The 14,348-nt window shown below is 40.3% G+C and overlaps 1 protein-coding gene across 1 annotated transcript; it reads left to right on the top strand.

Annotated features, from left to right (window-relative positions):
* Nucleotides 1–646: 646 nt before the first annotated feature.
* Nucleotides 647–11,388, top strand: HRG (histidine rich glycoprotein). Its single transcript, XM_016200184.2, is given in 8 exon segments — nt 647–838; nt 3,097–3,210; nt 4,048–4,138; nt 5,528–5,694; nt 6,959–7,039; nt 9,375–9,476; nt 10,598–11,311; nt 11,314–11,388. Coding segments are annotated over 8 exon segments (1,536 nt in total).
* The last annotated feature ends 2,960 nt before the right edge of the window (nt 11,389–14,348 follow it).

Below are 14,348 nucleotides of genomic sequence, written 5' to 3'. Positions count from 1 at the left end.
ATATATGAGGAAACTAAGACTCAGAGAAGTTTCATAGCTTATTCAGCATCACATAGTAAGAGGGTCACAACACAGACTTGAAATTCAGATCTGACTCCAAAGCAACAGCCTCTTAATCATTCTATTCTACCCGCACTCAGGTCCTTTTATGGTCTTAGCCATTTAACGCCTCCCTTAAATAATATAGCTGCTTTCTACTAAAGACTTCTAGTGCCATAATCCAAAGAGGGGAACCATGGTGGCAATCTCTGGCTGAGACAGGAAAGCAGATGGAGGAAAATCACTTTACTGCTAACCCTACCCCCCACACCAATGAATGAGGCAGTGCCTATGGTCAAAAACACCTTGGACCTAGTACCTACTAGAAATATCCAGATTTGTGCAAATCACAGTTTAACTCCCTCACCAGAGGCATTTCTCAACTTTCTGTCCCCAGGACTCATTAATAATTTACAGCTTGTTGACAGGTATTTTAACTAGGGGTCAAGGTGAACATCTCGGTTACACAACAAAAATGTATAAAAACTGTTTAATCAATAGTGTGTGGGTGTGTACGTGCATGTGTGTGTGTATGCATTTAAAGAGTCCATATAAAGTCCTCTGCTGTGGTATACCATAGCAAGGGATGGTTTCACATTTTAACAAAATGAGGGCATTCACGGCAGCTCTGCTTTCCATCCTTTCAATCACGCTGCAATATTCCTGTGCTGTGAGCCCCATAAACTGCAGTGCTACTGAGCCCCTGGCTGGGAAAACTCTAGACCTGGTCAATAAAGGACGTTCGAATGGCTACCTTTTTCAGTTGCTGCGGGTTGCTGATGCCCACTTGGACAAAGCGGTAAGGAACTGCCAATGGCACACCTGAGTTGGAAAACCATGCACCAGGGGCAAGTGTGACTCTAGCCACTAAGCCTACTGCTTTGCACAATGGAATGGCTTTGGTTAAGGTTTTCTGTTTAGTTTCTGCTGCTGCTCTAGACTGTTCTTATTTTTTTCAAACTAACATTTGTTATTAGTATATCCTTAACTATGAATCAATCTATGAATACTTATAAGCACAGATGCTGAGTCCAATCAATAGCTTGGTACTATTCCTTGCCCTCAAGGAAATAAGAATCAGCTCACACACACACAGGGAGACAAACTGTAAGTTCGGTAGGATATGTTTAAGTGACTGAGTGAGTAGTATAGATGTTGGACAATCTAATGAAAGGAGATCTATTACCATTGAATGGGAGAAGGCTTCATTTGGGTCCCAAAAAAATAAGCATGTTTTAAACAGGAAGATGGCCTGGCTTAAAGGCATTCCAAGGGGATTCCAGGAATACCACCTCTATGTGAGTAAAAAATCAGGAAGGAGAGTATTAGGGAGTAATTAAACATAAGCAGGGGTATCCCAGAAGTTCTATGTGAGACTTGGCACAGCCAGCAGGGTGGGAGAAAGAATGTAGGCTTATCTTGATGCAAAGCAAGCCTACTACCTTCACTTAGAGCAGCAATTTTCAGCCAGTGTGCCGCAGGAATTTTTAAAACATGCAATACGTGACTATTCAGTCATTGGCACTGACCTCTTGGTTCCTTAGATAATCAAATTAGAAAAGGACAACAGCCAGCACAACAATAGCTGTCCCATGTGAATGAATAAAAATTATACCTTTTTTTTGTCAGATTGGCAAAAGAATGTATTTTTTTGGTTTGCCACAAAATTAGTTTATGTGTGCCATGAGATGAAAAAAGATGAAAATCACTCACTTAGATCATATGCTTATTTGCAATAGGTTTCAGGACTTTATAGAGATTATGGAGGGAGGCCTTCCTCCCCAAAACCCCAAAATAACTTACCCTTTGAGGGAACCACTAAAATCAGGGAAGTCAGACAACAGAACACCACAGAGGACAAGAGATAACTTTATGCTTGTTAAAGCACTAGATGTGGAGGCAGTAATGGAGCCAGAGAATGAGTGTAGGGACTGAGTGTAGGTATGTAGGATTCAACCAGCAATTCAATGATGACTAGTCTCATCCCATGTTCTCTGCCACATTATAGGACACAAGATGAATTGGCCAGTGCTACCTCTGAATGGTAGTGTTAAGGGTGAGGGTGGGAGGCATGATGTGCTTGGGAGGTGGATGCAGGTGACATGGGCTTGAACTAGAAAGCTATTTTATATGTCCAGGAATGAGGAAATGAAGACCAGACACAGGCAGTGGGATTTGGGGCATTGAGAATGAAGAAAAGATATGAGACATTTCAAAGAAAGACCATTCAAGGCCTGGTAACTGGCTAGCAAAAGCAAAGGAAGAAATCAAAGTTGATGTCACATTTTTTTGTTATTTTTTTTTAAATATGTCTTTATTGATTTCAGAGAGGAAGGGAGAGGAAGAGAGAGAGAGACAGAAACATCAATGACAAAAGAAAGTCATTGATTGGCTGCCTCCTACACGCCCCCTGCTGGGGATCCAGCCAACAACCTGGGCATGTGCCCTGACCAGGAATCGAAACTCAACCTCCTGGATCCTGAAATCTCCTGGATCCTAGGTCAATGCTCAACCACTGAGCCATGCCCGGCCAGGCTGATGTCATGTTTTTTAAGCCAAAGACTAAGGTAAGAAATAATTAATGGTGTCACTGACAAAAGACAAGATAAGTTGAGACAGGTAGCTGGTTTATAAGAGAAGAGAGTGGTTTTAGCTTTGGGCAAGTTGAAATTACGGCAAGAAGTCCAAGTTCAGGAATAGAGCTGAGTGAAGGGACACAATTGCACATACAGATTGGAGCTCGTGATGTGGCTAATCATCACTTATAAATCAAGGTTTACACCTTCAACATCTTCACCCAAACCAATGCCGCCATTTAGTGACTGCTTTATAAGCTCATGTGCAGAAGCAGCATCATGACCAATTTAAAAGGACATTGGAAGTAACTTTTTCAAGCTACTTATTCAAAATAAATAGATCAAATGACACAAAGGTAGACATCTGCAATGATTTGGAAAGGAATAGGAATTCTGTTTAAGAAATCAAGAGATTGCTTCTATTGAAAACATACTGGGCTCCCACATGCTACTCACCTGTTGCTTTCTTGGAATTTCTCAGGGATCCACAGATGTCTATTATTTAGTCTTAGATGTGAAAGAATCTGACTGTCCAGTCCTGTCCAGGAAACACTGGGATGACTGTGAGCCACCTTCTAGACGTCCATCTGAAATAGTAAGTAAACATGGTGTCATTCTCCTCTTCTTACCATTCTTGACTTCTGTCTACTCTGCTTATTCAGGGTAGGTGTATTCCTAGGCTAACACAGCAAAAGACTATGAATAGTTTCTGCCTTTTGACTCATGGAGATTATGTTGACCTTGGGTAATATTCTCTTGAGGGCCATACCTGGGAGCCCAGTGGGGCTTGTGGTCCCTCGTTGCTGCATGGCCAGCTATGAGACCTTGGGCAAATCACCAATGTCACTAAACGTCCATCTCCTCAGCTGTAAAATAAGAGGAGTGGTTTGGAATACATAGACTCTAAGATCCTATCTGGCCCTGAGAGTCTATGGGTCTAGAACCTATGAATTTGTAATTGTGTCCTATGAAGATTGGTCCCATTAGCAGCAAGGGCCAAAGGGCTTAGTTGCAATTACCATGAAGAAGAGGGTCTTATCCTGCACTTTGCACATGGGCACTCAGATCCCAGGCTCTCTGCCGCAGGAGAAGAACACAAAGATGAAAAAGCACAGATCTAAGATTTGAGTTCCAGAAAATAAGATATTCACATACCTAGAAATTTTAGCATTTTTTTCCTCTTAAAAATGTTTGAGATATGGCCATGATCTGTTTAAACAGTTTCTCTTTGGTTCTCATGAGGATTTTGGATGCCTATAGCATCAAACTCACAGAAACAGATTAAGAAAATACAGGTTTTGAAAGAGGACTTGTTGAGAGAAACCACAAATAAATTTTAAATGGATAATAAGGTATGTTGCATCATGTTTTCATTTCTTCATATTCAACCTGAAGAAAGCAGTACACAATGACAAATTCCTCTTTCTTACAGGTGATTGGACAATGTAAGGTAATAGCTACAACACATTTGAGTGAATTTCAGGATCTTAAAGTGAGTGACTTCAACTGCACCACAAGCTCTGGTATGGTAATCTGTTAAAATACTACCTAATTCTATATTGATATACAATTCAATCATAAAGTGGTATTTAACCAATAATATTATGATGCACATATAAAAAATGTCCCCTACCTATGCTCATGGACTTAATTATTACTTACTTTCTTGAGAAGCAAGAGGGGTTTCCCCTGTTACTGATGCACTTTTATTTAAAGAAATTCAACATATAAAAATAGAAGTCTACATAAGGCAGTATAGCATTGTTGTAGGGAACAGGGGCTCTGGGGTCAGATTTGCTTGAATTTGAATTCCAACATCATTGTTTACTAGTTGCGTGGTCTAGAGGGCAAGTTACTTAACCTCTTTAAGCATTCCTCATTTGTAAAATAAAACTAGTAATAGTACTAGCTCTCCAGGGCTTTGTGAGAATTAAATAAGATGCTCTGTGTAGTACAGTTCCAAAGTACTTAGCATTCGGTAAATATTGACTTCAACATCTAAATGTTATGCCCATGCACCTAAAGGTTGCTGGGTTTGATTCTGGGTTGCAGGTTCAATCCCCAGCCTCTGCTTGGGCACAGGTGGGACACAGCCAATCAGTGTGTCTCTCTTGCATCAATGTCTCTCTCCCCCCATCCCTCCCTTCCACTCTCTCTAAAAATCAATGAAAAAAATATCTTAGGGTGAGAATAACTAAATAAATGAATAAATAAATGTTAATATTAATACTACAGTCTACAAAGCAGTTATACATATGTCATCTCATTTAATCTCACAACAAGACTATGAAGATTATGATACTTTCTATTTTAGAGTTAAAATAACTGAGGTTCAAAGAGGTTCAATGACTTGGCTTCAGGAATACAGCCAAAATGTGGTGAACATAAGTCCACCCCACCAGTGTTGACTCTAAAGACCATGTTCTTTTTATTTACTTTTTCCAAAAGGATTATCACAGAATTCCTTTAAAAATAGCAAATCTCAACATGATTCAATGTACAAAACTTCAACAGCCAAGCAGCTCCTTCAAGAGGTTTCCTTAAAGAAGATTGAGCTTACCTTCTCTCTCTGGGCAAAACTTCAGGTTAATAATGCTCTCCCTCCTTGGCAGAGATAGGAAGAGCTCCTTAAAATATTAACACTTTATGAATGATGAGGGCGGGACATCATGAAAAGGGTCACAACAGAGACTTGAGCATCAAAAGGATCTGGGTTTAAGTTTAGCTCTGCTGCTGATTGGCTGATTGGCTGGAACAAGTTTCTTAGCTTCTCTACCTCTCAATTTGCCCATCTGTAAGACAGAAGCTACTGTATTGTTATGGTTGCCACCATGCTTATATGTATTAAGTCACAGCATTGACATTGCTGTTTCCAACCCAGTAGCCACAAAGCTGCCATTTTCTTTCTCCAGTTTCTTCTGCACTCGTCAATACTAAAGACAGCCCTGTACTCTTCGATTTCTTTGAGGATACTGAGCCTTACAGAAAAGAAGCAGAGAAAGTCCTTGAGAAGTACAAAAAGGAGAATGATGACTTTGCCTCTTTCAGAGTGGACCGGGTGGAAAGAGTTACGAGAGTGGTGAGTTTCCACTAATGTCCAGCTATAGTCTGAGGGCCTACACTGCAACCTCACAGGAGCAAATTCAGTAGCATTGACCCTCTCCAGTGGCCTTATTGGCCCAGATGCTTTTCATTATTATAATTTTAACATTTTTTCAATTAGAATTAATATTCAATATTATATTGGTTTCAGCTGTACACAAATTCAAAAAGATATATGCATCCTTATGTTCATTGCAGCATATATATACATATGTATATATATTTATATACATATATATATAATGAAATATTACTAAGCCATAAAAAAGAATTAAATCTTACCATTTATGACAACATGGATGTACCTAGAGAGCACTATGCTAAGTGAAAGAAACCAGACAGAGAAAGACAAATACCAGTTGCTTTTTAAATTGAGACTCCTGTTGCAGTCTCAAGAGACAGGCAGGCAGCAGATACCACAGAAGGGCCCTCCCGCACCTTTTTTTTTTTTTTTTTTTGGAGCTGTGGAGAGTGTGATATCTAACAGAGAGGAGGTGAAACCCAAATAAAATGAGCAAAAGACAGAAAAGCATACTAGGATTATGTGAGTCATTAAAATCACCTTATCCTAATCTCCATGTATTATGATGGAAAACTGAGGCACAGAGCAACTACCTCACCGCACCTCGTGGTATGGCTGGAGCTACTCAGTTCTTCCCAGTCCAGGGACCCAAGTGCCTTCCACCCACAGTGGGCTTGTAGAACAGCTAGTTGATGTTGCCTTGTATTTTGAAAACACAGAATGAAATAGATTACAGTGCATACAAGCAATCTAATAAATACAACGCAATTGCTAAAAAAAATGTTTTAGACCTATATGCATTAGAAAGAGTTTAAAGATACATTGCTAAGGAAAAAAAGCAGGTTACAGAACAATACTTAGACTATGATCCCCTTTATATTAAACAATTAGATATGTGTGTATATACACAACATATTTAGGAAAAGGCTAGGAAGAAAGACACATCAAATAGTGGTACCTCTGAGAAGAAGAGGTTGGAGTGCAGGAAGGATGGCTTTTCACACTATGCTTGATTATGTCTGTATTATCTGAACCTTTTTAATGAGATAATATTCACCTTATCACTTGATAACTTTTTAAAAGGCTGAGACAATAAGAAAAATGGCACATATTGGTGATTTTGAATCCTCATAGTGCTTTTACAGAATATTGGATAATAGGTATCTACTGCCTTTTTAAAAAAATGTTCCTGAAACTGCTTTGATCTGATTTGTTCTAGAGAGGAGGGAAAAGAACCAATTATTATGTGGATTTCTCTGTGAGGAACTGCTCCAGTCACCATTTTCACAGGCACCATAATGTGAGTATAAGAGATGACTGTGCAATACTAGTAACATTTAGAGACTACTTACTATGTGCCAGAAACCCTTGTAAGGGCTTTACACATATGTTAACCTATTCCTCCCCCCCCCGCCCCCCCCCCGCCACACACACACACCTTATGAACTAGGTGCTATTTTACTAGGTGCTATTTTTATACATGATTTACATACAGGGAAGCCAAGGTATGGAGAATTAAGTGAATCATAAGAATATTGTTTTACAAATATACATCATAGCCCGGCCGGGTGTGGCTCAGCGGTTGAGCATAGACCTAGGATCCAGGCGATCGGGGTTCAGGGCACATGCCCTGGTTGTGGGCTCGATCAATGACTATCTCATCATTGATGTTTCTATCTCCCTCTCTCCCTCTCCTTTCCTCTCTCTGAAATCAATAAAGATATATTTTTTAAAAATAAATAAATAAATACATAAATATACATGATATATACCTAAACTTAGCACTGAGGTGTTCTTTAACTCATTAGAATAAAGACTTAGCTAAAACTAGTAACTAGAATGCATTAAGAACCTACACTCATGGGTGCTTTCATTCACTTCATCTCATTTGCTCCTCGAAGTGACCATATTTGACAAATGGGAAGGTAACGGGCTCAGTGAAGTAAGGGTCTTGCCCAATGTTCACAACCAAGCTGAGATGAAAATTCATTTATATACTTAGTCCAGTGGGATTTTCCCCCTAATCATTTATAAATTGATGCTCATGTGCCTGCAGGAAGATGTTATGAAAGGTATGCAGCATTTATATAGTGACTTATAGTTTACAAAACACTTTTACATATGTTATTGCCTTGTTGGAGCCCCGTGACAACCCCATTGAAGGGACACAAATGTCTGCTTCCATTTCCCTGGGACAGAAGGGCCTAGAAAAGTAAACACTTACCCAAGGGCACTTAGCTAGAAAGTGATAGGATACAGGATTTTAATTTTGATCTTCTGATTTCAAGTCAAGGATTTTTCTGGAGTTTAAGAACTTGTCCTCCAGGCCCTAGCCAGTTTGGCTCAGTGGTTAGAACATTGGCTCAGGGACAGAAGAATCCTGCGTTCTATTCCAGCCAAGGGCAAGTGCCTCTGTTGCAGGCTCAATCCCTGGCCCCAGTCGGTTCGAGAGCAGGGGGCAACCAATCAATGTGTCTCTCTCACATTGATGTTCCTCTCTCTCTCTCTCTCTCTCTCTCTCTCTCTCTCTCTCTCTCTCTCTCTCTCTTCCACTCTCTTTGAAAAGCAATGGAAAAAATATCCTTGGGTAAGAGTAAAACAAACAAGAAAAAGAACATGTCTTCCAGGGCAGAAGAAAGAAGGCATTCATTAATTCCTTTTCTGGCTGTTCAACTTTTCAACCTGAAGTAGTTCTAGAATCCTGCTTAGTGACCACCAGAAAAGACACCTACCTCCCTTACTCCCATCCCAACAAACCCTTAATGATCTTGGTGTGGGTAATGCAAACCCAGTGCAGAAACATGGAGGCTGGAGAAGAGGAGCTCAGTGTAAGTGTTTTACAGCATTATCTCATTTAATTAAGCCCTCCCACAATCTGTGGGTAGATATTATTGTACCCATTTTATTAAAAAAGACTAAGTTTCAGAAATTTTATACAACTTACCTAAACTTCACACAACTAATAAATGATGAAGCCAGGATTAACATAGGTCTGTCTGACTCCAAAACTGTACTCAGAACCTCAATGCTCAACAGTCTCTTCTGAAAAAGAGTTTTCTTCTTAGAACTTTGACAGCTGGGTTTAGAGATCTCTGGGGCAGAGGGGTGCCAGTCAGGTGTAGCTTCTGAACTTAAGGTAGGGCCAGCAGGCAGTCACTTTGACATGGTCTGTGCAAACCCATTTTTATACTGGCTCCCTGCTTTCCAAGACTTTCCTCCAAAGTACCAGTTAAAGTTGTACAAATCTCTCATCTACACCACTCTCCTTTCTTTCTAGGCACAGGCAACTCAGGTCTTCAGTGCAGAAGGGTTGGTCAAGGCATCAGTGACATAACATTCCCTACTACCACCTATGGGGAGGCCCAGACTTTCATGACTAGTGACCAGTCATGGAAAAGAACCATAGCAACTTGTAATGAAAATCTTTGGAACCTGTACTTTTCCCAAAGTGTTGACTAGGAAATAATTGTTCAATAGCTGATTGAGAAATTTGATGATATCGCTTTGATTTTTCTAGAGCTCTCCTTCCTTTCCAGAATGTCTGGAGGTTCACAACTCTAACTGGGCACCTTCACACCACCTGCACACATACACACAAATACACAGACACTAACAGGCTTTTCTCTTATTTATAGGTCTTTGGATTCTGCAGATCAACTTTGTCCTATGATGTAGGAACCTCTGACATGGAAACTCCAAAAGACGTTGACATAGACTGTGAAGTCTTCAACCTTAAGGTGCGTTGCCTAAGCAGTATTTGTCATGAGCAGTGCTAGACTATGTGATATTTTCACAGACATAGTGTATTTTGTTCTTATGGCTCTGTGTGTGTGTGTGCGTGCACACACGCGTGTATGAACAGAAGGAGGGAGAGATGAGATGTGATTGGAGATGGGGGAGTTGAGAGAAAAACAGAGAGAATAGCCCCTGGGGAAAGGAGTGCAATTTCTGGTATGACACCGAAAGTGTGATTTTTTTTTTTCAAGAATTGGGAAGGTGTGAGATTTGTCATAAAAGTAAAATCATGACAAATTTAATCAACCTTTAATGAATTTGAAAATGGTCCCTGTAGTTCAGGCTCCAGTGCTGTCTTAGTAATCCTAGTTTTATTATTAGGCACATAATGTAAGGGGAATGAACTAACTTCAAATTTATTATATAAAGATATATAAAATAAGATGCAAAACAATATTTTATGAGAATATCTGTGTATAGAAACCTTTGTTCTACACACAAATATTCTTCACAATATTTTTTTACATCATCAAAAAAACTGAAAATAATTCAAACATCCATGCACCAAATCAAAAAAGGGGGCAGGTTTGTCACCATGAACATGGCTGCACAGACTTTTTAAAAATATTAAAACCTGAATAAGGAGAGTGAAGAGGTGAAGTGCTCACCCTTTAGGAGGAAGAGGTGCTGACACCTTAGAGTCTCAGAACTCTGTTGAGAGCCTAAATTATAAGGCACTAGTTTTCCAAATGTTGATCTACAGATGAGTACCATTCTGTAATATAATTTTACCACTTTATGTTGAAATGAGAAAAATAAAGATAATAAGAAAAGCTTTTTGTGGTATAACATATTTCATTTAAAGAGCCATCCTTTACTCTGAGATTATCATTCTGTTATCAAATATTATTCCTATTGTGAAATGATAGTGGTAGATGATTAGTTTTTGTTTGTATTTTAAATGCCAACTTGGCTAGATAAAAATTTGAGAACTCTTTTTTGGTATGCTACCTTTAAAATTTATTTGTGGAATACAAACTATGGAAGCCATTGGTCTAAATCAAGTTAAACACCTAATTTCTCCTTTACATGATGATATTCACTTTTCTGTGTCCTTTACCAGGAACATAGAAACATCAGTGATGTACATCCCCATCTGGGCCATCCCCTCAACTCTGGTGAGCATGGGCATTCCTCTGCTGGCAAGCCTCCATTGAAGCACAGTGGATCCAGAGATTACCACCATCCCCACAAATCACATAAATTTAGATGCCCACCTCCTCTAGAAGACACAAATCGCTCAGACAGACCACCACATCAAGCAGGAGCTCCTTCAAGGTATCATCACCTCTGTTTTGGCACCAATAGAACACACGCACCCTCTCATAATAACAGTTCCAGTGAGCACCATCCTCATGGACACCATCCTCATGAGCATCATCCCCATGGACACCATCCTCATGAGCATCATCCCCATGGACACCATCCCCATGGACATCATCCTCATGGACACCATCCCTATGACCATGATTTTCATGACCATGGACCCTGTGACCCACCACCCCATAGTAAAGGTGTCCAAGATCACCATCACTGGGGCCATGGCCCACAACCTAGGCACTCAGGAGAAAGAGGTCCAGGTAAAGGACACTTTCCCTTCAAATGGAGACAAATTGGATATGTTTACAGACTCCCTCCATTAAATAAAGGTGAAGTTCTTCCTCTTACTGAAGCCAATTTTCCCAGCTTCTCATTGCCAGAAATTCAGCCCTTCCCTCAATCAGCCTCTGAATTATGTCCAGGGATGTTCAAGAGTGAGTTTCCACAACTCTCAAACTTTTTTTTGCATATACATTTCCAAAAGAAAACCTGAGTTCCTTGAAAAATGCGTCATGTTCAGAATTAGAACCATAAATAAAGTGTAACCACTAATAAATGCAAAACTACAAGTTATTTTGTCCTTACTTTCATAATTAAGATAGGACAAAATGTGGGTAGGGAAGGAGATGACATGAAAAGAGCAAGATAAATGGAGAGGAGAGGAAAAAGCTCAGTGTCACGAGTCAGAAGCCTCACACTGGTTACTACGCCACTCCAGACAAATCTCTGATCCTCAGTATTTCTTTATTTCCTGGACTCAACTCCTTTCATTCTAGCATCATTCCCCTATTAGTACTTATGCTGTAGCTGGGCATACCAAGAAAGTGTGTATTGTCATGTAAATTATTATTCCTATAAAAGTGACCCAAATTCTCTCCTACTTCTTATTTCTAGTCCTCTAAATTTCCTTTTGGAAAAATAAGTTCTAAATTTCATTATAAAGCAAACAAAGCTCAGGCTATAATTTGCAAGGACGTTCATAGGCATGAATCATGACCATAAATTCAAGTGCACCAGAACTATCACTTTATTTTCTTTCTTCTTTTTTTTAAAAAAATATGTTTTTACTGATTTCAGATAGAGGAAGGGAGAGAGAGAGAGATAAAAACATGAATGATGAGAGAGAGTCATTGACCAGCTGCCTCCTGCACACCCCCTCCTGCATAGCCCGAAAACTGGGCATATGCCCTGACCTGGAATTGATCCATGACCTCCTGGTTTCTGGGTCAACAGTCAACAACAGCCATGCCAGCTGGGCCACTTTATTTTCAAAACACATTAATTTCTATTTCAAGTTGCCATCCTACTGGGATAATAGAAAACTTAACCTCAGTCCTTCTTGGATTTCCCCCCACTCTGGTGCTCCCCACACAAAGTTATACCACAGCTCGAGAATCTTACGTAGTCCAAGGTGTTTGGGGGTAGGCATGACAAGATCTGACTCTTCATCATTGGTCCACCAGGTCCCCCTGCTAAGGGATGCTTACTACCCTGTTCACATCACTCTTTGGGTCTAGTTTATCTGCTACTTCTGTATCAAACTGGGGGCACAGGAGTCTCTGTGAGGTTACTGATGAACATGACTGCCAAGAATACCATGTGACTCTTCTCTCCCTGGGATCTTGCTGCCTTTCTGGCTACATGTCCAGAAAGCAGGGCAGAGGTGTCCTCTGCTTCCAGAACCCCAAGACTCCTCTGTTCTTCTCATACCTTCTCCCCATGCTAGGGGCTTTTCTAGTCTCAGAAAGTTTTCTTTATTCATTTTTGGTGCCAGGGGACTCTTTTTTTCACATTTGAATTGTCTTTCTTTTTCTTTTTTCCCAAACCAGTCTCAAGCAGTTAGACACAAGCTAATAAGACTTTAGATTCTATCTGTCTTACTGAAGCAGTTTCAGGTGTGTGGTGATGGCAGAAGGTAGATTCTAGTGGGGAAAGGAGGGGAAAGAAAAAAACTAAGGGTGAAAGAGACTTGGGTAAGTTCTTAGTCTGGGAAGAAGGAGGGGTCCAAAAAGATGGAGAAGTAAAGTGGGAGAGCAAGGGGACAACTGATGGGCATCGTCCAGGAGGAGTTGGAAAGGAGCACCACGCTGATTATGGTGGGTGTTCCAAGTGAAGACTCAGAGAAACACGACTTGGAGGAACAAGAGAACTTTCACTCTGGCCAGTTTTGCTCAGTGGTTAGAGCATCGGCCTGCGGAGCGAAGGGTCCCAACTTTGATTCTGGTTCAGGGCACATACCTCGGTTGCAGACTCCATCCCCAGCCCCGGTGGAGGCAACCAATCAATGTGTCTCTCTACACTGATGTTTCTATCTGTCTCTCCCCTTCCCTTCCACTCTCTCTAAAGAAATCAATGGGAATTTTTTTTTTAAAAAAAGATGCAAACTTCCAGTTTTAAGAGAAGTAAGGACTAGGAATGTAATTTATAGCATGGTGACTATAGTTAGCACTACTGCATAATATATAAGAAAGATGTTAAGAGAGCAGATCCCAAGAGTTCTCATCACAAGAAGAAAATTTTTCCTTTTATTATATCAATATGAGATAATTAATGTTAACTAAACCTATTTGGTAATCATTTCAAAAGATATGTAAATAGAAGCATCATGCTGAACACCTTAAATTTATACAGTGATGTATGTCCATTATTTCTTAATAAAACTGGAAAGAAAACAGAACTTGGCAGTGGGTTCAGGCAGTATAATAAACAGAAAAAAATTGACTTTGGAGAAGGCCCATCCAGATTCTAACCCCCGTCCTACAATTTACTGACTATAGGATCCTAAGAAAGTTATTAAACCTCTCTGGGCCTCATCTTCCTTCTCTAAAAAATGGCGATGGTGGCAGCCCATCTCCTTTTCCTCCTTAGAGTACAGCTAGACTTCATTTCCTGGAGCCACATGACCATACCAAAAATATTTAATAACCAATGTGCCACCAGCACTGACCTACAGAGCAGATACAGCCAGTCAGAGACCTTATCAGCAACAACAAAGAAGTCAAACATCTTTTGGGGGAGAAGAGGGAAAGACTTGAAAGCAAACAGCTCCTAAAGGCTGGTCCATATCTTTAACCTACCTTTAGACCTCCTCTCCCTGAATAGTATAACTTTATCGAAAGGTCACTTAGGCTTGGTGAATGAAAGACCCCCATAATGTCCACCAAACAGAAACAAGAAGAATGGACAGGGTAAGCAGGCTTCACTCAACCCTTCTCTCCTTAAGTTTCTCTTCTGTCTCCTCCACCCTGGGGAGCGTTTTCTTCTACAACTAATCCAATTGAGTGGAGAGAGGCTGGCTTGGCCAGAGACCAGATTGGATGCCCATGTTTTATTTTTAGTTGTGCCAATGTCTTGGTGTGAGACTCCCTGCACTCGCTATGTCCCTCTGCATGGGCTTTCCAGGTGTGCAAAGAAATTTTATTGAAAGGTGTCTGCACTTGGTTGCATTGTAGTGACCTTCATAAATGGATTTGGGAAAGGGAATAACAAGTGGT

The sequence above is a fragment of the Miniopterus natalensis genome, chromosome 6, assembly GCF_054644295.1.
Source record: "Miniopterus natalensis isolate mMinNat1 chromosome 6, mMinNat1.hap1, whole genome shotgun sequence".
Classification (NCBI taxonomy): Eukaryota; Metazoa; Chordata; class Mammalia; order Chiroptera; family Miniopteridae; genus Miniopterus; species Miniopterus natalensis.
Note: the sequence above shows the minus strand (reverse complement) of the source record. Positions and strands in the feature narration are given on the sequence as shown.